Below are 26,620 nucleotides of genomic sequence, written 5' to 3'. Positions count from 1 at the left end.
CCTTGGATGACTGACTTTGCTTTTCAGTGTTCTCAGGTTTCACCTGTGCTTATTGTATGTTAGAATTCCCCATCAGGTGAAGACAGAAGACCACTGTGTAACCAAGAATAAGCAAGGCTGTGGTAAATTTAGTGATGGGTCCTCTCTGAGCAGAGGGAGCATGCAGACCCGTTCCTCTGAATATGTTTATCCCTCTGCCCTGTAAGTGGCTTTAAAGCAAGGGTCTTTCTTGTCTCTAGCTAGGAAAGTACTACATTGGCTCAAGAAACATATTGCTAAATAAGTGTATTCCCCTACTCTAAGTTATCTCCTTCTGTCTTCATTTAGTATTCACAATCTTGCCTTTATTTTTCTACTTTCTCTTCTCCCTAACACCCCCCTCCAAAACAAAAATCCCTAGTCTTTGGTTGACAATAGCTTTAAACTCTGAGGATTTATATTTCAGCCCAGGCCACATCATCAAAATCACTTAGAGTTAGCTAAGAAGTAGCTGGAAACATTGCAGAGTGGATTGAATGGCTACAAAGAATGTGAGTCCTTTAGAGAAGTAAGAGTAAACATGTTTATCCCTTTGTCTTTGTTAGGGTCACTATTGCTGTGAGGGGACACTGAGACAACAGCCACTCTCATAAGAAAACATTTAATCCAGGGGACTCATCCACTTCAGCTGTTCAGCCCATCATAGCGGGGAGCACCGCAGATGTGGTGCGGGAGCTTAGAGTGCTACATCTTGTGGGCAACAGGAAGTCAACTGACACCCTGGGCGGTATCCTGAATATATGAAACTTCAAAGCCCACCCTGAAGTGCCACACTTCCTCCAACAAGGCCATACCCACTCCAACAAAGTCACACCTCCTAATAGTGTCACTCCCTATGAGGTTATGGGATTATAGGATTATGGGGACCAATTACATTCAAACTACCACACCCTCTAAACACAGGTTTGCAGCCAACAGTTTGCAGGGAGCATACTTATGTTATCTGATCTTGCAACAAAAATCCAGGTGAAACAATACATAAAAGTCAGAATTATAAAGTAACACTGGAGAAACATAAACGTACAAATGTGGGCAGGTACAGTTATTGGGCTAAGGAATTAGAATCGCTACACTTGCCAGTGATGTTACCTTTTCCTGTGAATGTGTCTGAATTCAGGAGAGCTCTTCGCCAGAAGGTCTTCCACTCCTGAGCTCCTGGGAAACTAAGATACATTTTTGAAGTCTCTAATGGAGTCTGCTCTTGGCTTTCTGGTAATGAATGAACAGCTACAGCCTTCGGTTACAATTAGTTTTCACCTCTGGAGCCTTTCCCAGGGGTGATCTGGGAAGGCTCTCAGGGAGGTTGGGGAGGCGGATCTGAAGTGGGGGTGGGGGTTGGGGTGGAGGGGGGCTCAGCTGAAGGAAGGGACTGTGCTCTAGTGGAATACGGCTGTGAATACAGTATGTGCCAGAACGTAACACAGCCAACTCACCAAATGCCATGGTTTTTAAATTAGAGAGTTATTCTGAGTGGCTACACACACACACACACACACACACACACACACACACACACAAATGCACATGCACGCACGCTTGCGCTACTCACATATAGATCCATTTATATTTATGACCTTCTCCCCTCCTCCACCTCAAGCCTGAACTCGTGTGAGCAATGAGTCAGGCTTTATTAAAATCATCGGAAAGACCATTAGTTTCGTCTTTTCCCTCCGTGAGTGACCAGTACCAATCCTCCCTTCTGAGGCTGGAAACCCTGAATTCACACGGCCAATTATGCAATACTAGACGACTGGGAAGCATTTCTGGCTGGCTCAGCTGGTGATCTGATTTTACCCTGCAGCATCAAGATTGATAGGCCTTATAATTTTATCCTGGTTAGTGCAGACGTTGTTCTTACGTAACTTGGGGGGGCGGGAATTAAACCTTCCTGGTTTTGAAAACAAAACTCCTAAACCTTTTAAAGAGATTTTCCCTGATGACATGTCAAGTGAGATCTGAGCTCCGGTTAGGGTAAAAATTAAAAAAAAAAAAAAAATCTGTTTTCTTATTTCTGAATTTGCTGCAATTTAACTCCACCGAATGCTGTGTGTGCTTGTTTATGAGAAAGAGCAAGAAGAACAGAACAGTAAAGCTTCCCACTAAATAACTTAATTTTTATTTATTTATTTTTCTGGTTTGGGAGTTTGATCTCAGGCCTGCCAAGTTTGAACTTCACGCCACACTCCTAACTCTGTCCTTTCAGGAGGCCTCTCTGGGCGATGGATGGGCACGGGAAGGAGACAGAAGATCAATTCAGGAGCCCTCAGTTTCTCTCCTGCTGATGGCAGGGTGTAATTTTACAGCATCTCATTCATATGCATGTGCGGGGCATCATACATAATTAGTTTGTTTACGAGACACCTTGCAGAGCCTCAGAATGCCCAGTTCTATTATAGCTCTTCAAGGGGAAACTCCAGTGAGGAGCAGGCACAATGGAAGGCGCTTGGGCTGGTCCATTCATCCATCATCCATGGCAGGCATGAGATCGCCAACAAAATCCAACACGTTTTTATGAAGCGCTGACACAGTCAGCTACATATCCAACCACTTCTACAGTTCTAGCGACAAAATAAGCACTAGCTACTACATGGAACAACTGTGCTAGCCAGAAAGATTTTTATAAACCCAGAGAAAAGCTCCCATCTTGACTTGCTAAGAGAAACAACTCCTCTTCCCTTGATTATAAAGAAGGAGGACAGATGGCTTCTTGTTTAAGGCTGTAATTTTACTTTCAGCATCCTCCCTCAGTTAAAAACAAGATGTCCTTTTCTGGCTTTGAGGGAAAATCTCAAGGGAGGGATTTTTATTCCTGGCTGTATTGAATAATTCAACGAACATCCCAGAGAGCACAGGGAGATACAAAGAAGATAAGACCTGCTCTTGCTCTCAGGGAGTTTACAGTCTTACTGTGGAGTTTATGAACAGTTTTATTTCTTTGCTTCGAGCTAATGACCCAACGGTTACCATTAGGGAACACTTCATTCACCCATCCCGTGCCCATGGAAGAGCCTCAGGTCAAACTGCAGAAAATTCAAGGACCTAATGCAGTTCTTGCTGAGCGCTTATTCACTGGCCTATCAGCTGCTTCCCCACATTGTTTAATCTTAAGAACCCTTTGCAGCCATCCCAGTCTGCTATCGGGACTTCACAGAGGAACATGAGGTTCGGAGGAACGAGTCATCTATACTCACAGACCCAGGAAGCGGTAATGCAAGACACCAACTGGGAAATTGTCCTTTTTAGGTCCCAGTTTTTCTTTCTTTTGATCCCCCTCTCCCCTTATATTTCTTCTTTCCACGCACAGTCAGTCAACTCGGTGCTCATTTTCTTCCCCCTTGACTTTGAGTCACCTTGAAATCTGTCCTTTAAGTGGCAAGGCACACTCCTGGTGTCTCGCTTGCTCCCTTTTATCTTTGCAAACAAACCTTCGGCTGCCTTTGAGACACTTGGGACACTGTGTAACAAGACTTGAAGGTTTGGGCGAGTGTTGGATACATGCACAGTGCTGTGACTGTTGACCTTGTTTCTTTTTGCCATTTCTAAACTGCTCTCGCTTCACACTCTTTCTAAAGACGTTAAAGCGTTGGAATTTCTTAAAGGTTGTGCATGTCTATTCTAACTTGTTGCTACCTGAGCGCGTATTAATACAGGTTTTTTTTCTTTTCTTTTTTCTTTTTTGTAAAAGGATAGCAACTTTGCTTTTTATCGCCTATTTAGTTTTAGTGTCAATAAATTTCTGGAATGTAATATAGTGTCTCGGTAAATATTTTAAATATGAATTGATGTGTGTGATTGTGTGTGTGTGTGTGTGCATGCGCTACCATGTGTAACGAAGTTTGGTCACGATCTAAAATGGCTTTGACTTGAGGGCCTGAAGTACTACCTTCCCCTCCCATTTCTGGCTCTCTTACTACAATTTCCACTCGGGTGCTGTCGTTGTAGGCCTCTTTCAAGGCTTAGTTTCCACACCAGCAAAATGGGGACAGGAGCAACAGATGACTTTTTGCCCTTCTCGTCTTCCATCACCCATTCCCTCTCCACGGAAGGCTTAGCAGGCACGCTTCCTTCTGGGTAAAATAAGCATCCACCAGAGCCCTAAAAAGCTTCGGGTCAGCGACTCCGGTGGCGTGCCCAACCTCTCCCCGTGCCTCGCGGGTCCGGAAGCAAGTCGGCTGCCTTTGGGCTGCGGGCCCGCCGGGTCCTCGGGAGCTCCGGCCTCAGACGCCCTCTCGCCCCGAGGCAGAACGGCGGCCTCGGTGCCACCGCGAAATGGGCCCGGCGCCGCGCAGGCTCCGGCGCGCGCCCAAGGGCCCGGCCTCGTTCTGGCTGCCGTGGCCCCGCCGTCCGCGCGGCTCGGCGTTGCACTGGGGGCGGGGAGTCTGATGGGAGACGCGCGCGGCGCCGCCGAGGAGGAGGCGGCGGCTGCAGCCCGGGAGAGGGAGCGGGAGAGGGACTGGGCGCGGGTGGTAGGAGGCGGGGGCCAGGGGGAGGTGCCGCCGCCGCCGCCCGCCCCTTTCCGCTGGGGAGCAGCTGCAGCAGCAGGAGCGGAGCCGGAGCCGCGCAGCCGCCGCCACCACCGCCGGGGGATGTGGCCGGCGCCTGCCCCGAACCGCGCCGCCTCCTGACTTCTCGCCCGCCGTCGCCGTTGCTGCCGTCGCCGCCGAGTCGTGCGGGGCCAGGCCGCGCCCTCCCCGGGCGCCCGGCGGCTCGCATGCCGAGGGGCTCCGGGGCGTAGCTGCGCGCCCGGCGCCGCCTCCGGGCTCCTCCGGCCCCGCCATGGGCTGCTGCAGCTCCGCCTCCGCCGCGCAGGTGAGGGGCTCGCGCCTCCCGGCCGCCCGCCCGGATGCCACCCCGCGCCGTGCGCGCCTGCCGTGCGGTGCCTTGGGCGCCCCTGCGGTGCCCTGCGCCCCTCCGGTCCCCGTCTCCCTCCCCCGCTGCCCGCCGCGCTCCCACCCCCGCTTTCGCACCTGAGCCGCCCGTCCCGCCCGCCTTGCAGGTAGAGGCGCCCCTGGGCGCCCGCTCTGCCCCCAGGAGACGTCCCCTTCCCTCGTCTTGGGGCCCGCCTGCCTGCTCCCCACCTCCGCCGAGACCCCCCAGTCATCCACAGACTGTTTTCCGTGTCCCCAGAAGGTGTACCCCAGCTTGGGCTCTTCACCTCTCTTCCACCTTATTCCAGTTTCGGCTCCATTTAATAAGCTGCCCATTTCCCCTGGCCTGCTGTCCCCTCGGCCAGGATCAGGTGCTTCAGTGGGTCCCCGTGCCCTTCCAGGGCCCATTCACAGATCCCACCCCCTCACTCCCCACCCCATCCCCCCTCTGTGCCTTGACCCCGGGCACCGCGGCCTCTCGGCTCACCGAGGGCCCTGCGGGAGCGCGGGGACTGGGCTGGGAAGGAGATTGGGCACCTGGTGGGTGACGGGAGCGTTACGGAAACTCCCTCTTTGTTGCCAGTGTAACAGGAGGAAGAGGTGCCGAATTTAGTTTTTCTGTGGGCACTGGCTGGATGTTGTCGCTGAGGGCTGAGATGCAGAGATTTCTCCCAGCTGCCACCCTGCCCCCATCCAAATTTCGCTAGCCGCCTTCTCCCTTTCCGATCAGAGCCTCTAACCTGGGTGGAAATGTTTGGACAACTGTGTAAGGATCAGATGTAATAGAACTTGACTGCTGGCCACTAATAACTGAGAGGACCTGTTTGTAAATTACCTAATTTAGTGGATTAGTGAGTGTATTTACAAATACGATAAAAAGCAATCAGGAATACTGCATCAAACTGTCTGGTGGTGGTGTATGAAAAATAGGCTCTGACAACGCCTGGGATGTTTCTCCACAGTTTCATTAGCGTAGAATTTAACAGTAGTCTGATTTGTTTGTTTTTTCCTTTGGGTGTGTGTGGGGGGTGCGTTTGCTTGTAGAAATAAAGGCTGGCTAGTTTTTGGCGTAGAAAAACGCTAGTTTTGGGGGAAAATTCCTCTAGGGATGTAGCGTCTGTGACACAGAAGTGTTTGCTGCTAAGTGACTATATATAACTCAGTTTTAAATAACCTGCATACTTGTTCTGAAAAATCTGAGATCTGTCACAGAAACGACTAGAACTGAGAGAAGGATGCAGAGGGCTTATTAGGCATTCTTCCTGTTTGTCCAGTTCTTAGGCTGAGTCGTTTAGTTAAGTAGTTAAACCTTCCTATTCAGTTAGGTTAGCAAAGAAAAGCCATGTGTCTGGTGTTAAGGAAGGCTGGATCAGGGCTTTCGGATTAGCACATAGAGGTGTGGAGAAACATACCTTTCAACCGGTTAGGAATTTAGGGGCAGGGGGCACATCTATTAATAAGTATGCATTGTTCATCTAATATTTAAATATAGTTTTCAACAAAAGATGTCTTTCACATTGCCTTTCTTTCCGGAATTGGCTTGCTGTGCACGCTCATTTGGTGGGGAAATGCCTTTAAGACAGGAAAGTATTGGTAGTTTATGGGTGGCTTGTTCAGTGCATGAAAGATAATTTGGGAGGGCCGGGTTCTGCGCCAGAACTCCACTTTAAACGGGTAATGGTCATGTGGTTGTCTTGCTCTACGTTGTAGTGGTGCAGAATGCAGACACATACCTTCTCTTCCTTTTTCCTCCTCCCAAAGGCACTGTTTGCTGCGTGCCACGTTCTACAGACAAGATTCCTGTCTGAGGGGATTCATTTTTTTTACCACCTTGGGGATTTCTGTAGCCAATCAGCAGTTGTTAACATGGCTTTGAGTTCAGCTTTGAGACTTCAAGTGTTCAGTGGAGCATGAAGGCAGGTTTTAGGTACAGGGACGGGTCATCATTTTCTTTCTTCTTATTTTAGGATTTTTGGGCATCATTCTTCATTTATGAAGTGTTCTCAATATGGCTTTTAACACTCAGCTCAGAAACAGCAGGAATTTGGATTGCTCTCGTATGTAGTGTGTAGAGATAAAACAGGGGTACAACTTTAAATGTTCTCTGGGTACAGAACTGCAAATTACTGAGCTGATTTTAGGGGTCATGAATGTATTTTCAGACAGAATATGTTTTGATTCTGCTTTCTATTGGGTTGGGAACTTCTTGAGTGTAGAAACTGCTTTTGTTTTCCTCGCTTCCCAGTTACTACAGTGCCTCGCTGTGTCTTACAGAGTGGCTCAGCGGTGGCCATTGAATGGAGTGCATACTTACATTTGAACATTTGGCTGGCAAGTCACGGATTATGAACTCCCAACTCTGACCTGTGTCATTTCCATGGTTTGGTGATCTAATCCCACCAGACTGCCCTCTGCTGAACTCAAACCCCAACTTTGTTAAAGTTTACCTCCCTCTCTCACATTTATTACTGTTGTATCAATGGTACCACTTGTAAGATGGAGCAAGTTTTTCCCTTCTCTCTTGACACCTGGCCCAGTGTGTCTTTCTTTTAGTTAGTGCAGCGACTATAACGTCTGAAGGCTTGCCTGCAAGCTCTGATGATACCCTGCATAGCCTATCAAAATGTCCTACTCAGAGGTATCACCAGTAACTTTGAAGCTAGACTTTATTAGTGTATGTAAAGTACATTTTATTTTCTTGATGGGGTTGGGTGTTGAAGTATAATTTATTCCCCCTCCCTGTTTCTTACTATGCTGTAGATGCTTATAAAAGAGTTTATGGTCTCCTGAACTTTGATCTCTGTAGTTCTGATGCTATTGTATCCTTTTGCCATATCTGGGTATCATAGTTTCCCATCAAAACTATCTGCGCCAGAACTTATCCTGCTTTAAGAATGAAATTTAAAATGTCATATTCTTTGATGGTATTTCACTGCTAAGGGAATAAATTATTTATAAAATAATCTGTACAGTAGTAGGTACATATATGTACATTATACATATATAATGCATATATTAGTATGTAATAGGTACATATTAACACAGCTCTTGCAGAACTATTTGGGTGATTTTTCTCTGCCTTAATTAGTAACCATTCTGCATTGTTGGAAGTTGCTCTAAACAAGCCAGTGCATGATACCCTTTGCCTGTAAGTCTTTTTTTTTTTAATTTTTTTATTTTTCGAGGCAGGGTTTCTCTGTGGCTTTGGAGCCTGTCCTGGAACTAGCTCTTGTAGACCAGGCTGGTCTCGAACTCACAGAGATCCGCCTGCCTCTGCCTCCCGAGTGCTGGGATCAAAGGCGTGCGCCACCACTGCCCGGCTCTGTAAGTCTTTTTGAAGGAAGCATCAAAGTAAGATAATCTGGAGTTTCTTTTTACAACATGAATTCTCCCTAAGACTCTTACAGTTTATTCCCATCTCTCCAGAATTCATTTCTTCTGCTATAACCTGACTTAATTTCTATTCTTGTAATGTTAAACTTCAAAGTTCACTTGTAAATCTTCAAATTTATTAAATGTCCTTTCCCATTGACAAGCCAGTGTAAATGAAGGGAGTTTGTGAAAGATTGCTTAGCAACTTTCTGTAAGCCTTTGTCGCTAAGGGACCGATCATTATTTCCGACAGCAGTGCTCTGGAGGCGAGGGATTTCTCAAGCCTCTAACTTCAGACCTGGAAAGAAAGGAGGCGTTTTCTCTGCTTTATGGGCCCCACTTTAGAAGACCCTTGGGCACCGTCTTGTCCCAAGCCCTTTAAATTGAGGGTGACACATTAAACTGCCATTTCCTAGCATGCTGCCGTATTTGGAGAGTGACAGAAAACAGGAGTCATTTTCCTGTTGCCATCTGAATAACTTGTAGCAATTTTCTAATGCTGTATTCACGTTGGCTCTGTCGAATTCGAAGTAGTCAGGTGATAAAAATGAAATTGAAGGATTAGTGGAATCTGACAGAGACAGAGTCGCTCAATTAAAAACGCACTCTGGGAAGTGAACTTCATTGAGGAGCGAAATGGTCATGCTAAAAAACATGTAAGTCAGGCTGCGCTCGTGGCCAGGCCTGAGATTCAAGCACTCAGAAGACTGGAGGATTCCTCGGAGTTTAGTGACCATGAGAGGAGTTCCCAGGCCAGTCTGAGGGCTGTGTAGTAAGCCTTTGCCTCCAGCAAACACACACCCAGTATGGTAAGACATTAGTGAATGTTAGAATTGGCTGGGAAATAGTATTGAAATGGTATGCTGTGTTATCTGTTTTCAGAGTCGTTGTCTTGCGTTTATATCCATGGTAATTCAGATCGATTTTGCTTCCATGTTAAAACTGAAGAAACTGAGACTTGGAGGTTAGGACAATGTCCGGAGTTACACAGAGTCCCGCTCGGTGGTTAAGACTTCCTGCCGGCACTGTCTGCTTCTTGACTTGTGTGCTTTCCCTGTGCTCCTGAATCCAAAGTCGCTGTGTACTTTTTAATCTGTAAAAAAAGGTCAGTTTTGTATGAAAGAATTTCCAAGGTAGATTTCTTACTGCTTTGAAACCCCCACAGTTAAGGAGCTGGGGAGGACCATCGTGTGATCAAGCAGGGCTTATCCAGTGGGAATGCTCCCAGACTTAGCAGGGTCCAGCCATGCTTTTTGATGTGCAAGCTTTGCCATTTAAAAAATGCTACTGACACGGGAAGAATATTAGCTATACAAATTTATTTTGCTCTGGTAATTGGTTCACACTCCCCGTTCCGTGCTCCCTCCCCATTAGAATACTAAGGAGATCTTTCAGTTTTGTAGGTTTGGACTGCAGTTCGTAGACTCTTAAGAGATGCTAGACATGAAGGAGCATCACCGTCTTCCTGTTCTGTTGATCTGAACTCCAGCTCAGAATCATGAGGTTGTCAGGTCAGGGACCTAGGTTATGTGGTGGCTGGGGCCCTTGCTGTTGATTCTTAGTATCTTAATTAATCTCAACCTTGACTGCGCATTAGGATCACTGGAGAAGCTTAAAATTGTCGATGCCTGGGGCTCACTCTCGGAGAGTCTAGTTTAACTGGTTCAGTGGTACTGAAAAGACCCCACTGGTGATTGAGACAATCACCTTTGTCCAGGCAGTTTCATCTCCAGTGAGTTCAATTACAGCCTGTGAGGACAGTTCCCAGACTGGATCATTAAATTGAAACAAGTCCCCACTGACCCATCGCGAGCGAATGATTGACACTAGAACGTTGTGTAGACACTCAGCGCACACGTCTAAAACCCAAGTTGGCCTCCAGCTTTATCCTCTTCCCCTGTCTCAGTGTATCTGGTTCACTGAGTGCTACCAGTAATCGTGGGACTAGGAAGTCTGAGTCATGAAGGGAGGCTCTTCTGTTCTTCCAAGCCTGCCGCCACCACATCTTGCCTTCTTGGATGACTGCCAGCCTTCTAGCTAAGCATCATCTCCACCCAGTACCTTGTGTCCTTTCTGGCTTCAGTCTCTTCTTTCTCCATATTGCAGCCTTAATAGTCTTTGAAAAGTCTAAACTGATTGGCTGTGTTCCCCTCCTACTTAAAGTTATGTAGCGGTTCTGATGACTGGGGCCAAAGACGAGATTCTCCTAGCATCACCGAGATGGACTGGTCCCCTCTGCACCTCTGTTCCAGCCTCTCCTCCCTTGGTGTTTCAGCATCCCGAGTTCTTCGGGCAGTCTTCTAGGGCTTTCCCACACGTGTTCACTTGTTAGAAGGCTCCCTGCTTTTCCGTCTTTATGGCCTTGGACTGGTTACTTTCAATTGCATCCTGAAATTCACTTCATGGAAGATTTTTCTTATCCTCTAAAGTAGGCCGGGTCTCCTCTTTAAACTCCCCATTGCCTTGCATTTTTCTCTTGGAACACATAATAGCATAAGCATATAAGTCTAGTTACAATTGATGTCTAGACTGTGAGTCTGCCTACCATAACCTACGGATAGAGTCTGGCCTGCTAACCTGTGTTTATATGGCTTGCAAGCTGAGAATGGTGTTTACATAGTTGATGAGAAGATTGAGACAAATATGGCTGAGGCAAACAAACAGGAAAGAATATTGTTTCATGAGAAGTGTATGAAATTTGGGTGTCTTTGCTCTAAAGTTAGGTTTCGTTAAGCCACAGCCACCTTTCCTGTCTGTTGTACGTACTATCCAGGAGAGTAGTTCTCCGAGACCTTACTGCTCACAAGCACCGGGATTAAGTCTGGGTCCTTTGCGTGCAGTGTTTGCTGACCCTTGTTCTGTCCTGGGCTGATGAGGGGATGATCTTGATTGCTCTGTGTGTTCCTGCTGGGCTCTGCTTAGCTGACACTGATTCATGTAGGCTCTTGGGAAGTATTTTTCTTCCTCCTAATGGTGTGGATGAGCTACTTTCCCAACTCTCCTGTTTCCAAGTTCAATGTGGACTTTTTCCCTTAAGGATAAAGTCTTTAGAGGAAGTCTCAACAGATTTCAGCTGGATGCTTAGGCAGCCTCAGGTGAACTGTGGCTCATGTTTTTCAACATAGTGTCTTCTCCTTTGTTATTTTTTTGTTTTACTTATTTGAAGTAGGACATGCCTTTTCTTTTTTAAAGGAAAGTGGTGTTTTCCGGTATATTTTATTATACTTAATCAGGGAACGTCAACTTTTTCGTCCTTGCTGTATGGGCTTATTATTAATTTCATAGTATTTTCAGCATAGGTATTAGTTCAGATTAAGACTTTACAAACATTTGATTAACTGCTGAAATTATTTACGTTCCAAACCATATTATTACTCCTGTTAGGTGCTCACCACAACCAGACAGTCATTTATTTAGAAGTGACGTTCTTAAAGAAGACATTTATTCTCATTTCTGTATGTGTTAATGTGTGTGAGTACACACGTATGTGTGGACAGTCTGGTGTTCTTCCTTACGCTGCCTTTTTGTTGGGCATGGTCTCTTCCTGGCCTGGAATTCACTAATGGGAAAGGCTGTTTGGGGAGCCAGCCTATGGCATCAGCTTCTATCTTGCTGGGTATAGAGCCACCCTTGGCTTTTCCACTGGGTTTGAGGGGTTGAACTTGGCTCTTCCTGCTGGCAAGGCAAGCACCTTAGTGACTGAGCTATCTCCCTATCCCATAGTCTTTTGTTTAAGGTTGCCAGATACCAAAAAAATGTTAAGCACAAAAGTTATCTCTGGGTACATTTGTATAATGTCAAGGAAAGAAAATAGCAAGAAGACGGGAAAATTGAAAAGAGGTGGCTGCTTCAAGCTGTTTAAGTACCAGTGATGGAACTACATGCTTTACTTGGTAGTGTTGTGTGGTAAGGTGAGCAAGGTTCCTCATTACAAGTCACTTAGGGTGTTGCAGCCAGAAGAAGAAAACAGAAAACGGCAAATCACCCTTGAATCCAAATACTGAAAACATTAAACAAAATTTATTTTTTCCTGTTCAGTCCTGGGGTGGGGGCAGGGTCCCAGGGAGTTTGCTCAGTGACTCCATGATGACTCAAGTGGCAGGGTACTCCTTCTTTCCTTGTTTCTGTTCCCTGTCTTCTGTCCCTCCCCTCCCTTCCCTCCCTCTCTCTTTCCCTTCCTCCCCTCTCTCCCTCCCACCTGTAGTTCCTGCTGGCTGGCTTCAGACTCAGGCAGCTGTCTCAGCCTGGAGGTTCTGGCTGTGAGCGACCACACCCAGCCCTTTCTTCAGCAGTCTTCAGGGAGGAGCCTTTCCTCGCTTAGCCCCACTTCTGACCTGTGTCTTCCCGATGGACTTTTCTAACAACCTCTGCTGGTTTTCCTTGGATGGGAATCACAGAAGGCGGCTATAATCCTCATCCCTGATAGTGTCTAGCAGGGTGAAGCAAAGACTAGTAGTTTGGTCCAGTCTGCAGCCTGCACGCCCCAAGATAACTGTGAATGGGGCCCAGCACAAAATGGTAATTGCAGAACAGAATGCATTCCGAGAGTTTTTCACTTATTTTATTTTTTGTGACAATTGGGCCGTGCTGCAGTGTGAACTTTGTAGATGGTGATCACTTGTTGCGGCGTCAGAAGGTCGGACACACCTGGTGCACTAACCAGACTCTCTCTCTAAGTCAGGTAGGGTAGGACAGCCAGCTACAAGTGGTAGGGCCCTGTGGCGCTGGGACTGCTGCCTCAGGGTAGCCCCGGGAGTCCGGCAGGGCAGCTAGGAGCGCTGCCATTTTCTTCTGTTTGTGAAATCACACTTCCTTCGTTTTCCTAACTTTTTCATGTATCTCCAGTACAAACCTTTTACAGTCCCTAGTTTTGAGTCTCACTAAAGTGACCCCCCCCCCCCCCCCCCCCCCCCCCCCCCCCGCCCCACTAGCCAGGGCTGTAGCCACTGCTCAAGCCGCAGCCCCTTTCTTTCTCCTCCACGCCCACAGCCCCTTTCTCTGACTGACAAAAGGACAGCTTCAGAGAAAGAACTTCCGAGGCTGGAGTATGGTTAAGTAGTTAATTAACATTCCTCCAAAAGTGGTCCCAGGGGAGTCTGGGAGTTCAGAGAGCCTCTTCCATTTTAGCCTCCCACTCTTTTCCTTTCTACCTCTTCTGGACTCTTCCATCTGTGGTGCCTGGTGCTCTTTACCTCTGTCTGCTTGGCATTCAGTTTTCCTCTTCAGCTTCCCCTTTCTGTTTCTCCCCAGCACTACCTGGTGTCCTCTACAGCTGTGGTGTGCAGTAGGACAGAGGTGGAGCCAGGAGGCAGGCAGCAGCTCTGTTTTAGTTTTCTCCTTCACCTGTTTAACTTTGTTTTTTTTTTTTTTTTTTTTTTAGCAGTGAGAATGAAGATTCACATTGTTTAGAATATCCCCCAATAGAAGGTGGTCTCTCTTTGCATGCCAGACACAGCTCTGTAATAGAGTTTTGGAAGTGGAAGTTAACAGCTAATATGTAAAAATGTTCAATTTTGTTAGTACTAAGGCTAAAGGAGGGGCACCTCTCTATGTCGGTGACCTTGATAAAAGTTAACAGAATAATATTAATTGCCTCTGTGGTTTTGACTCAAATAGACGTTATCGATTTGCTGAATAAATTGGAGTAACCCTCTTGGGGTACTGCTTGACAGCCTACAGTAAAAGCCATGTTAAAAACTGTTGACCTCCTCTAGTGAAGTACAGTCATCTGACGTGCAGGGATGCTTCCGTGATGACTTTATTTGCTTATTTTGTTTACTTATTGTGGGTGGGTGGGTGGATGACTACGGAGTCAGACTGCTGTTCAAACTATACAAATAATAAAAATGTTCCAGAAGTTTCCATATTAATGTAAACCGAAAAGTTCTGTCACCCGTGCTCCCACTAGAAAGGCAGCCTTGGATTTGCGTTTTGGAAGACTGATCCTGAATCCAAAACTGTCCCAGCGTTAGGGGGACAAGTGCTGGAATGACAGGGATGGCAGTCACAGCAGAGGCCAAGCTGGGCCTAGGAGCTTAGGGAATGAGGAGGTGGGGAAGGGGGGTGGGAGGTGGGGGAGTAGTGGTTGGCTTCCTGGACCTCTGTCGCTCTTCACCTCCCTGCATTTGGAAGGAGTGAGACCTTAGACAAGGGCTAAGGAAGAACCAGCAGTGGAAAGGATAGCTTGGTCCAGCAAGGAGAGGCGTGAACTGCTGCATTTCAGTATGGGAAGGAGTTCCGACCAGGGAGGCTAGAAGAGATGCCAAGGGAGGCTGTTCACGTTTGAATGGACGGGAAATGAGCAGCCACGGGGCATTTAAAGGCCAGCGTTAGCTGTATTTGTGTGGATGGGACAATAATGCAAGGCAGGGCAGAGGCCCCAGAGGAAGCAGAAGAGACCTTGTGGAGTTGAAGTAAGAAAGGCTCTCCTGCCTGGATGTGGGCATCAGGGGTAGAGCAGGGGACAGGACAGATGTTTTGGGTGGTGATCAGAACTCCTATGCAGTGGGAAAAGGCATGTGGGAACTGATTGGGCGAGTGAGCGGGGAGAGGAAGGAGAACCGACTCAGTAGAGGTGATTCTTGGCGCCTCCAGCTAGTGCAGCAGTCTCTCAACTGAAGATCACAGTTGGGTTTGGGGACATGCTTACCCCATGAGCAGGAGGAACTTCAAGTATGGGTGGTCGCCAAGGGGCAAGGGAACGCACTGTGATAGTGACTTGGGGAGGAAGGGCTTATTTTGGGCGATGTTTTGGGAGATACAGAGAATTGTATAAGAAGGCATGAAGCCTGGGGCAGCTAGCTCCCTTTTGCCAGAAACGTGAGGCAACAGCTTGTTCACATCTTGACAGATCCAGAAGCAGAGATCTCAGTCTGGAAACAAGGTCATGTCTAACCTTCAAAGGCCCACCCTAGTGGCTCACCCTCAAAGACCAGACTCTGCCAGACAGGCTCCACAGCCTTTCAGAATAGCATGGGCCAGGGCTTCAGGTCGGTTAGCCTGTGGGAACCATTTCAGAACTAAACCCTAATAGGCACTAAATCGGAGCAGCCAGCTATGCAGATTGCCAGTGCCCACTGGCTGCTGATTGGTTAGACATTTTCTGTGGTAGTCTCAGATCTAAGGTGGCCGCCTGAGTTATCCCCAGCTTAGAGATGAAACAGGCCCAAACATATTGCACAGCTTCCTCACTGCCACCCAGCAGTTTAAAACCAAATTAGTTCTGAGGATGTTCCTGTTGCTTCATCTTCTCCCTTGGTTTCTATTAAGAACTGCTACATTTGGGTGGTGAGATGGCTGTAGCTTAGATAGGTCCTTTTTCTTGTGTGAGCTCAGAGATGACGTGTGCTGTTTATTCTTTTTAACTGGGGGAGAGGGCACTGAGAGCAGGTAAAGGGACTGATTGTGTGAAAAATATCCTGCAACCCACATGTGCGAGGAGAGAACAGCCTGCTGTAGATCGGCTTCTGGCCTTCAGTCGTGCTGTGCCACGGGGCTCCCCAATAAATAGAATTAATTTTTAAAAAGTACATATTGGTTAGTGTATAAAAACTTGGAGCAAGGTTGATGTAAGTGGTTTTTAGAAAACTTCAGTGGTGGCATGTCCTCCTGGACCTTTCTGTATTTTACTCTGAGAACTTAGGTCTGAGAAGTTTATCTTGGAAGTAGAATTGTTAATGTGATCTTGTCTTTCCTAACAGATGACTAGAGGGACACACAGAGAGAGACACAGAAGCACACAGAGTATGTGTATTTTCTGCCTTATTGCTTTGCTGGTGTTTTGAGACAGTTGCAGACAGTTCAATCAGGTTTTATTAAGAAGGTTTGGAAACAATAGTTGAAGAGGACACTTCATTTTAAAAGTGAGTGTGATTCTAGTTTTGGTGTACTTTAAACCCTTTAAACACAGTTTAACCTGAGAAAGTAAGCCATGACCAGGTGGAAACATTTGTTTCTCTTTAGTTGCTAACAAAGCCACAGAGGGCGAGACTCCTGGTGCTGCCACTTAATGGTTAGCTCTTGCCAGGTCGGGTTGTCCCATGCTCTGCCGGTCTCACTTAACAATATACAAATTACAAATACCTTGATGGCTCCCTGAAGCACGTGCTCCCCAAGGTGTCTGCAGTCGGAAAAGCTGAGAACTCCGTACCCCCTTTGCCTTCTCTTTGCCCCACCTTGAGAAGCCATAGTACATGGTAACATACTCAGATGTCATTTCCCCACCCTCACTCCCACATCCAGAAGAGAATTTGCTTCCCTGGCCTTTGCTGGACTACTCTATCCTATAAATATCTTTCTGTTTACATCATCCACCCTGTATCTCTCCTGTCTGCCGCATGGATATGTTAGGTGACTGGTCATCAAATGGAACATTGTTAAGACTTAGTCATTGTTGGGAGTGGTGTAAATGGAAGTGTACCTGGTGTCCACGCTTCACCTGTGACAGTTTCTAGTTCTGACTGGACTGCTGCTAATTCAAAGAAAGTTAGCCCATGGGTTCCTCCACCCCTTGCACGCACCTCAGACAGGGCTCCTCTTTGTAGCCTTGGATGTCCTGGAACTTGCTCTGTAGACCAGGCTGTTCTGTAACTCACAGAGATCCTCCTGCCTCTGCCTCTTGAGTGCTAGGATTAAAGGAATGAATTTACCACTACCGCCTGGCTTCACTTGGAGTTTTTCTACAGAAATCAAACAATGCCTGGGGCTAACCAAGTTAGCACTGAGGTAGCCATGAATTTTATATCATGTCTACTAATGAGTTTGGTTCAGGCTTTGCATAAGTTCTTTAGGCTACGGAGAACTCACAGCTTTATATCTCAGCAGCAGCTCTTTTTCCACTTATTAGAGACTTTTGTTTCATGGGCTGAGCTTATGTCCTTGTAACTTTATCATTGGCCCTGGTTTTGTACCTGTTAGTCACATAAAATGAAAAGCTGAAATCATCAATGTTTGCCAAGTTTTATGTGTCTGCCTCTCTGTCTGTATTTTAATTGTAAAAACCTGTTATATTAAAAAAAAAAAGTCATGCTTCTAGAGCCTTTGTTCTGGACTCATTTTTCTTCGTGCTCTGTTTAAAAGATTATTATATATCAATATATATTATTTTATATGTATGTTATATATTTGTAAGAGCTACTTATGCACATATTTAGAGCACTACCATTTCTAGTACTTGTCATTTATTTTTTTTAATTTATTATTTTTAATTATGTGTGTATGTGTGTTTCTGTGGGTAGGTATGTGCGGGTGCCCAGGGAGGCTAGATAGATAAAAGTGTCCTGAAGCTGGAGTTACAGGCAGTTGTGAGCCACCTGATGGGGGTACTGGGAATAGAACTCAGGTCCCCTGAAAGATTAGTATGTGTTCCTGGCTGTTGAGCCATCTCTCTGAGTACTTACCATTTAAAACAACAAAAAAAGTGCCTACTACCACCCTGCCAGCCCCTGTCTTCTGTCCTGAGGCCATCATTCTAAATCACTGGGTCAGTTCTTTCTCTTTTCTCTATCTCTAGCACACTCGTGTGCCTGGCACCTCTTTCTTCAGTTTTCAGCATCAGTCTCTGCTCTGGAGGATGAAAATAGAGCTTTTCCAGCCCTATGCATTGTTTCTACCCTGTACACTCTTCCTGTGGGCATCCTTGTTCTGCTACAGAGGGGTGTGATTCATGGTCAGTCTTTACACTGTGACTAAGTAAATGTTCTCAGCTGAATCATGGAATATCTTATGAGTTGCTGTCCGTGGGGTTAAAGTTCTGTTCTTTTTCTGCTATATGCTTGGTTTTCTTTGCACTTACGTTTAATTTCTTTCTAAATGCTTACCTAGTTGACTGAGGGCATTGTCTAAGCTCCAGATTTAAGGCTCTTTCTGTTTAAGTTTCTTTGCAACATTTCCCATTAAAGTGATACATTGAAAATATTGCTCACTCACTATTGTTTCTGGATCTGTCTCTTTATGTATAATAGATGCTAACATCTGGTATATATGTATTTAGAACCACTCTCTGTGTACTCTAGGCTGGCCTTGAACTCACAATCCAACCCAGCTTCCAGAGTAACTGGGATTATGGGCATGTACCACCATGCCTCTATTACTGTATGAACTTTCTCTCTTCTGGCTAAGTTTGGCTTGAAGTCTGCTGGATAAGAAGACAATTACTACATGTTTGCATAGAATGTCATTTCCTATTCATATCTTCACTGTGTCTGTCTGTCTGTCTGTCTGTCTGTCTGTGTTTCCCAGTAAGGTGAGTTCCTTGAAAAGAGCAATTAGTTGGACCTTGGTTCTTAATTCACACAGTCCACATGTATCCTTTAATTGGGAAGTTGTGACTGTTTACATTTAGAGCTGTTAATGAAGGATATGTACTAATTTGTCCCTTATTTATCTTAAAGCTCTACTGGTTTACTGGTGATAGTACTGGATTCTTTCCTAATTCTTATTTGTTTATCTATTCTTTTACTTAGGCTTATTCTTAATAAAAGCAGAATTTTTAATAACTTGTATTTTTCTTAAATTTTTTGACACAAGTTCTCCTTTTTAAAACTACCTCTCTCTCTCTCTCTCTCTCTCTCTCTCTCTCTCTCTCTGGTTGTGTGTGTGTGTGTGTGTGTGTGTGTGTGTGTATTTATTTGTACCACATTTTTGTAGTTGTCCTCAGGAGATAAAATTTCCTGGAGCTGGAGTTATGGGTGGCTGTGAGCTCTCTGATGTGGGTGCTGAGAACTAAACCCAGGTCCTCTAAAATATCGATGAGTGCTCTTAACTGCTGAACTAAGTCTCTAGCTCTTTTTTTATTCTCATATATTCCTAATATTTGAGTGGATATAAAATTCTAGGTTGAAAGCTATTTTCATATATTAAAACCAATATGGTTTTGGGGAATTTATACCTAGGTCCTTACACCTGCAAAATAGGAACTATATCACTGATCTACAGTCCAGCCTTTCACTCAGAATCATATGTATTATTTCATATTTTAGAGGTTATGGCGCCAAGATTCCTTAGCAAACAAATGAGCTGGAATTGTGGTGCAAAATTTTGTTATTTCATTATTCTTCAAGTGTCATGAGTTCCACTTACAATTGATGAATGGCCTGCTGGCTAGTTGGGAAAAAAACAAAAATTGTCAAAGTGGGCCTTCCCCATCTGCTCAGAGAGGAAAGGAAGTCAGAGGCTCCATAGTTCCCTGTGGTCTGCACTGTAAGAAGGCTGCAGAAGGAAGATGCCATTCCACCTTCCTACAGTAGAACCAACTCACGATGTTTGGATCTTATATTTTCAACAGCGACATTGTCAAAGCCCCTATTTCATATTTTCCTCTGAGGTTCTGGGAATTGAGCACAGGGCTTCTTTCGGGCATGCTCCATCCCTGAGCTGGGTGCCCAGAACCAAAGGGGATCGCACGTTTGGCATAGACTATTACTCTTGGCTGGTCATTGTTGGTTGGGTAAGAGTTACTAAAACAACTTCCTGAGGTGGATACTGTTGCTCCATTAGTAGAGGGTGGATATCACTGCTTATTTTTTTTTTTTTTTTTAGTATAGTTCATGTGGACTCTGGAGATGAATGAATGGGCTTTGTGTTATTCTTACTAACGTGTGTGAGCTGTGTTTTTCCTTTCTTGGAATTTGGATTGAACAGGTGCCTGCTGGTTTGGAAAAAGAGTCTATATGTAAACCCTGGGCTCATATGCCATTTCATGGTATATGATTTGTATCAAATTGTGTCTGAATGATACATTCATTTAAACAGGAATCTTGGGTATCAGAATCCATTATGGGCCAATGCCAGTCTCTCCCCCTGCTGTCCTGGAGCATGAGAGGCATGTTGCTGTGTCTTCTTACTGCTTTGGGGAGTTGCTCTCCTGGTATTTGGTTTTTTCTTCAGGAGCATGTGATTGTTTTGGTGGTTGTTTTGAGAAGTGTGTTATAGCAACTTTTTTGCTTTGAAAGCTCTTCAGGGATCAAATAGCATTTCCAAGTTTTATGAAACCCTCAGTCCTGTGGTCTCCAGCTTTCTGTCTGGGTAGACCCACAACAATGGCTAGTTCCCACAACTTCTCTCTCTGTATTTGGTATATGTCATTGTGCTTTAAAGCCACAGTGGAGTAGGAATACCAGCGATGGGTTAAGAACGGCCAAGGTTGTGTCTCTGTAAGACCTGCTTCGGCAGGTTCCTCAGCCTTCCTTAGGGAAGCCGACTTCCGTTTTGCCGGGCCCTTCTCTTAAGCTGTGTAAGCTTCTCCTTTTCTCTTTCTCCTTCTATTTTGTCTAGCGATTTGTCATTTCTTTTTAGCACTGTATTTAAAATTCTGGATTTTGCCCTCATTTTACTCATCTGCTCTCTCTCTCTCCCCACCCTCTCTGTTTTTAAACTAAGGACTGTTCTGGGGGCATGGTGGCCTCTTTGGGAAAGCATCTGCTCCCGGTCCTCACTGCCTTAATTACTCTGTCCTCATTTAGACATTTCTTCATTTTACCCAAACAGCCTCTGATGAGTCAGCTCATATCCTTTCCTCGCAGGGAACCTTTATCTGTCGTCCACACTGATCTTCAAGCAAGATCTCACGTCTAGAGTTAGCAGTATCCAGTTTTGTTCTGTAGGGCAGACGTCGTCATTGTAGCCCCAGAGTGGACCCAGCACTAACGCTTCTGTGCTTGTCAAGTGCTTTCCTTGCTGTGTGAGGGCTATATATTTGGTGTGTATCATGGCCTTCCTCACAAACGTTACAGCTAAGGAGATCAGGCACACACAAGCTAAACGAATTGTTCTGAGGTCCCGAGGTAGCTCCCTTGTCATAGAGCTAGGATCGACTAACAGGTTGCCAGGCTTCAAACTGTGCTCTTTGTGCCATGCCTTCCTTGGGATGTGCAGAAATTCTCTGCACGTCCACTTCAGACTTTTTCTTCTAACAACCAGGAAAATAAGAATTAGTCTGTTTTTCTCTGGATATGAGATCTCTGCCGATAGTCACTTGCTGCCCTTCAACCCACTATCATAGGTCCGGGTTGTGTATGTTAATAGCTTAGTTGTTCTGGTTCTTAAAGTGCTTGAACAGAATAGCAACACAGATGTATTCATTTGTTATTTATTTATGAGGGAGGAGGAAGAGGACCAACAGAAGGAAATTAGAGTCATGTGGGTCCATGGAAGGGATGATCATCCCCAGTGGGAGGAGTTGGGATGGCACCAGGAGCCATCATCTTCCTGAGACTCGACAAAGGGATTGATGTTGGAAGGAAGATGAAATTCAGAGTTTGGACTTTGGAGATTGGAGTTCAAGTTCTCTTGAGTGCTCACGAGTCAAGAAACCCTGGGAATTAGTAATGTTTCTGGCGTTTCCTCATTTAGTAGCACGCAACCCTAAGCGTTGATTAGAAGGCTTCAAAACAAAGCAAAGCAAAACAAAAACAACTGCACGTGAGTCCTTTAGCATTGGATCTAGGGCGTTAAACACCCAGGAAGTATGAGTCAGAATAATTTTATGAATGAGGAAGACAACTGAGGAAGCTTGGGGCTAGTTGTTGACTTTGTGGTTCTGGCACTTACTGTGTTGTACAGCGTGGGCTCTGCCTTAGAAAGCAGATGAGAACTAGTGGCTTCAGTACATCCCTTCTCCCACCTTTCTCTTCTTTAAAATAGTGGGGGAGCCATTAGAGCTTTTCTTGTTTACTAATTTTATTTTAGCAGTAGTGATATGTTGTAGGTCAATCTCAGGAAAATTCAGTAACGTGGAGCAAGTGGAGTAGAGATGAATGGTAGGGTCAGGGCTTCGGCTGGTGATGCAGTTGATAGGAGAGAACCATTCAGGGTCCATACAGGCGAAGTAGGTGGAGATGGAGACCGAACAAGAGTGTAAAAGCTTGCATGACCAGAAGTAGCCTCCCATTGTTTCAGCTCTAGACACATTAATACCCAAAGGAATTGTTTCATCAGATTATAAAATCTTGGTATGCACTTTATTAAGTTTGAAAAACAAACTAGTTCCTCATGATTTGAGCAAATAGAGACAATTAGTGTATACTTTAAGTTCTCTTCAGAGTCAGTATGGTGGCTTCTAGCACTTGGGAGGCTGAGGCAGGAGGATTGCCCAGAATTTGAGGTCAGCTTTGACTACATAGTGAGTTCCAAGTCACTGTGAGTTAGAGTGAGACTCTGTCTCAAAACACAGCAATCCAAAGCAGAGGTGGTGGACTGGCTCTGTGGGTGAAGTCACTTGGAACGCTCCTTCCAACCTCCACACCAAGGCTTGGGTGTGCGCCACTTCAATAGTAATAAATTCATTAAGATATTCTAATAAAAAATCTCTTCCAAATTTAGAATGTCCAAATTTAGAAACACCCAGTATTCAGTTTAAATAATGGTTCATTCTAAGGTCCAGGCGTGTGTAATTGCTGATGTAACTTTGAAGCAGTTTCCCTTTATTTGTGCTAGAGTGGGTCTATATTTTGTTGAGATAGAGAAGTGGAAGATCTTGTTTTTCAGATGTCTGTTTTTGGCAGTTTATACATTGAGAAACCGTGTTTCCTGTGTCCTTAATTTGGACTAAAGACTTTAAGTGAAATCGATTCTTATGACACTGGCTTTCCTTCAATGCTCCACCTTCAGAATTTTATTTTGGCTTTAGGATTAGGACTCTATTTTAGCTTTTATTTCCAAATAGTTGACTATATACTGAGAAAGAGTGAACATAGTGTTGCTGTGTGTTTCTCCCACCCAGCTTCTTCTAACCATTGCATTTCCCATGGCTGCAGAGGGTTTACTGGAACTAAGACATTGATGTTGGTGTACCCCCATTCACTGGATTGGCCTGGGATTTGCAGTGTAGCCTAGGCTGACCTTCTGCAGGAGCTGCTTGGCCCTGACTTCCTGAAAGCTGGCATTGCAAGGGTGTGCACCATGCAGATGTTTGATCCCTTAATAACAACTCAAACAGATTTGTGATATTATGATTTCAAACTAATAAACCCATTTAGAAAATAATTAATAATAAACTTGTTTTCTACAGAAGCACAAAGTTAAGTCATCCCCACCGCCAGGCAAACTTAGGGATCTTGGTCTGGTCATGGTACATTGCTTACTAACTAGAAGCAAAGTGACATTTGAAGGAATGTCATAGTCTACAGCTGTAAGGTTGGTTACCAGGCATCCCAAAGCTCTGGCATTTGCTCAGAGATGTTGTCACTCTCTGCTTTTAGCTCGGCTGTGAAAGGGGGTCTTGTATGGTGTCCAGGATTCTGAGCACTTTGCAAAGTTGAGTGCATGTCAGACGTTTTAGGAGAGGGCTAAGCTTGTGATTCATCTTCAGAGTGTCATGGATATTGACTTTGTGTAGGGCAGATTTTGCTTTCAGCTCTTGCATTTGTTGATGAAAATGTGAGCAATGCCTGTGTGATAAGTGCTTGATAATCCAGCCCTGTCCCTGGGGCTGTGCCTCAGAGGCAAACAGACAGTAAAAGGGTGACAGATCTTATAAAAATTAGTGACCTTTAGAAACTGACTTCTGGGGAAGCTCTGGTTTTTACATTCTGGGAATCCATTAAGACTGTGGGAAGCACAATTTCCAGTTACTTGTTCACATGTCCACTGTGAATCCCAGCTCTGCTCCTTCCTCGGTCCTATCCAGAGCATGCCTATTGCCCCCACCCCCAGCAGCTTCAGTGTGGTATGCTCGGATGTCTTGTCATATCATGGAAGAACAATCTTGTGAGTCACCAGGGGGTCTGACAAGTCGAGCCACTCAAAGCCCTTTAATTCCAAGTGTGCTTGATCTGCAGAAGCAGCTCCATAAATCTCTTGAACAAGTTTTCACAACTTAGCTGCATGTCTGCAGTAAAATAAAGGCTGTGTCTCCGCTCCATCTTCCTCCACGTTCTTGCTGTGCTTGTGATGGTTGAGGTGATAGCCTCAAGAGTCACAGTCGTGAGCTGTCAGCGCTGTCATCCTCCAGACAGGGAGCCTGATTCATTCATGCAGGGAGGAGAAACTGAGCATCTGTATGTGCTAGGAACCATTTTACATACTGGCACACAGCACAGAATGCCGAGCTGATTTTCCAGACTAAGCTAGATCTGTGACTAGGTAAGGATTGTTTAGCTGATAGACATCTGCACTGCTGTGGAGAAAAGTGAGGTGGGGAAGAGGATAAGAGGTGAGTGTGTGTGTGTGTGTGTGTGTGTGTGCTTGTACATGCATACACTAGGGTGTTCATGAAAAGCCTCCTTAAGATGAAGAGACAAAATAGGTTGATATCCAGGAAAGGAAAAAGGACAGTGAGCCAAAATCGAGGAGGTAGAACCATTTTTGAGAGGGAGAAAGGGCAAGACAGCCAGAGTGGCTGGACAGCTGGAGGGAAGGGAGTAGGTCAGAGATAGTGGGTGCCAGGGATCTAGGATGCTGTGCATCAGTATAAAAACACCGTTTCATGGCTGGAGAGATGTCTCAGTGGTGAGAGCTGTGACTGCTCTTTCAGAGGTCTCTAGGTTGGTTCCCAGCACCCACACTGGGTGTTTCAAAACCGCCTCTAACTCTATCTCCTGGGAATCTGGGGCAATCTTCTAGCTTCTGCAGGTACCTGCATGCACTTGGCACACATACACTTACTAAATCTTAAGACCATAGCAGCATCATCCTCTCTCTGAGTGAGGCAAGGAGGAGTCCACAGGAGCAGCATGCTTCCACTCTGGAAACGAGTATCGAGGGGTCAAAGGTAGACGCGCCTGGAGCAAGTATTCAGAGATCTAGGCAAGAGGATGGTGACTCACCAGCTGGGTAGTGGTGCCCAGCTGGTGGGAATGGTCAGTCTTCATCATGGGTAGAAGCTGGCATCACTAGCATTTCCTGATGGATGTGGGATGCTGGGAGAAAGCTGCAATGAGGTGTCTGACCCTGTGAGGAGGCGGGATCGCTATCTACCTGCTGGGGGAGGTTGTTGTGAGTGCACTGCGCAGGAAGGTAGCAGGGATTTGGTGTGACAGACATGACTGTAGAGGCTGGGTGGGGATGTCTTCAGTTGTTGACTGCACCCCAGTCATTTACATGTCCCTTCTCTTCAGTTCAGCTACTCTGATTGAAGAGGTAAGCTTTTCAGTGTTTGAATCAAGTGTATTAAGTTTGTTGGTGGTAGGTTCTTATATCTCTCACCTAACTGGCTTAGAAAATTTATATAATATGTAAAAATATAAATATGTATAAATACAAATCAGTATATTATGTACCATTAATTTTTATTATCTGTCTGTCTCTCTGTTTATCTACCTACCTACCTTCTGATATCAAACAGACTATCCCATAGTAAGGATACATTAGTGGCATTAGTCCAAATTGGTTCTATGAGGGATACAAATGTTTCTGCTGCCATACTGTGTAGACAAACCTGGAATAATTCCATATGGGCAGAATCAGGCACTTGAAAATAGGATTAGGACAGAATACTAAAAACCAAGAAAATGTAGGCAAATAGTCCACTAAATACTAAAAAACAAAACAAACCAGTACCATTAATTACACCTGTTCGTGTTTACTTTAGGATCACACTTGGGAAAGTCTGCGTAATCTCACATACTGGGGTCCTGTGTTTTTTGAGAAGGAAGTCTTGCTTTCAGTACATACTATTTTCATGAGAGGTAAAGGGCTGATCTAATGCAGAGTCTGTTAACTGTTATGTGGAAAAGCCTGGGCATCTTTGTCTGCATCTGCAACCCATAATGAAAAGAAATCAATGGTTTGAAGCCACCAAGTTGGTCACCACTTAGGCTATAGTAAGTCGCTTCTGTAGGACAGCACCCCACCTCCCACCCCCAGCCAAGTTGTCTTCTGTTGCCAAGGCTTTCTCCTTAATAAACGTGAAAAAAACGTAACTTCTGCTTGAAAACATTAGCGTGCTGGGAAAAGTCTCATGGGAGTCCGAGTGACCTTATAACGTGCTGACGCTAGCCATGTATGAGGCTGGAAACACGGGCAGAGCATGCTGCACAGCTGCCCTCACTGTTTCTCAGACCTGACCTGCAGCTAGGATCCACTTCTTTGCTCTTTTTGTTATTCTTGTGAAGATGCGCAGAGACTGCAGACACATTCCAAATATGAAGCCCTATGTTTGTCCCTAACACTGTATGTGAAGATATGTGGATATTCAGCAAGAAATACCATAACACTGGTTTAATAGTATGCCTTAAAAACTGTGAAGATGGTTGGGCAGTGGTGGTGCACACCTTTAATCCCAGCACTTAGGAGGCAGAGGCGGAAAAAATCTATGAGTTTGAGGCCAACCTGGTTTACAGAGTAAGTTCCAGGACAGCCAGGGCTACAGAGAGAAACCCCATGTCAAAAAATAAGCAAGCAGA

At 45.4% G+C, this 26,620-nt stretch overlaps 1 protein-coding gene and 1 long non-coding RNA gene across 4 annotated transcripts in view; both read left to right on the top strand.

The window, feature by feature from the left end:
• The first annotated feature begins 4,677 nt into the window (after window positions 1–4,677).
• The window catches only part of Slc44a1 (solute carrier family 44 member 1), a 149,839-nt gene continuing 127,896 nt past the window's right edge, over window positions 4,678–26,620 (top strand). For all 3 annotated transcript variants that reach the window (XM_050164808.1, XM_050164800.1, XM_050164791.1), the window contains exon 1: window positions 4,678–4,848. In XM_050164808.1, the coding sequence (XP_050020765.1) occupies window positions 4,816–4,848 (33 nt within the window). In that variant the 5' untranslated portion in view covers window positions 4,678–4,815. The remainder of the gene's footprint in view (window positions 4,849–26,620) is intronic.
• Window positions 4,855–13,864, top strand: LOC126515314 (uncharacterized). Its single transcript, XR_007595816.1, has 2 exons — window positions 4,855–12,797; window positions 13,663–13,864. It is a non-coding gene; the product is annotated as an uncharacterized lncRNA (long non-coding RNA).

The sequence above is a fragment of the Alexandromys fortis genome, unplaced genomic scaffold (assembly GCF_014885135.2).
Source record: "Alexandromys fortis isolate MF-2015 unplaced genomic scaffold, M_Fortis_MF-2015_v1.1 scaffold_18, whole genome shotgun sequence".
Lineage (NCBI taxonomy): Eukaryota > Metazoa > Chordata > Mammalia > Rodentia > Cricetidae > Alexandromys > Alexandromys fortis.
The sequence above is the reverse complement of the archived record's forward strand: the minus strand, read 5'-3'. Positions and strand labels throughout refer to the sequence as shown.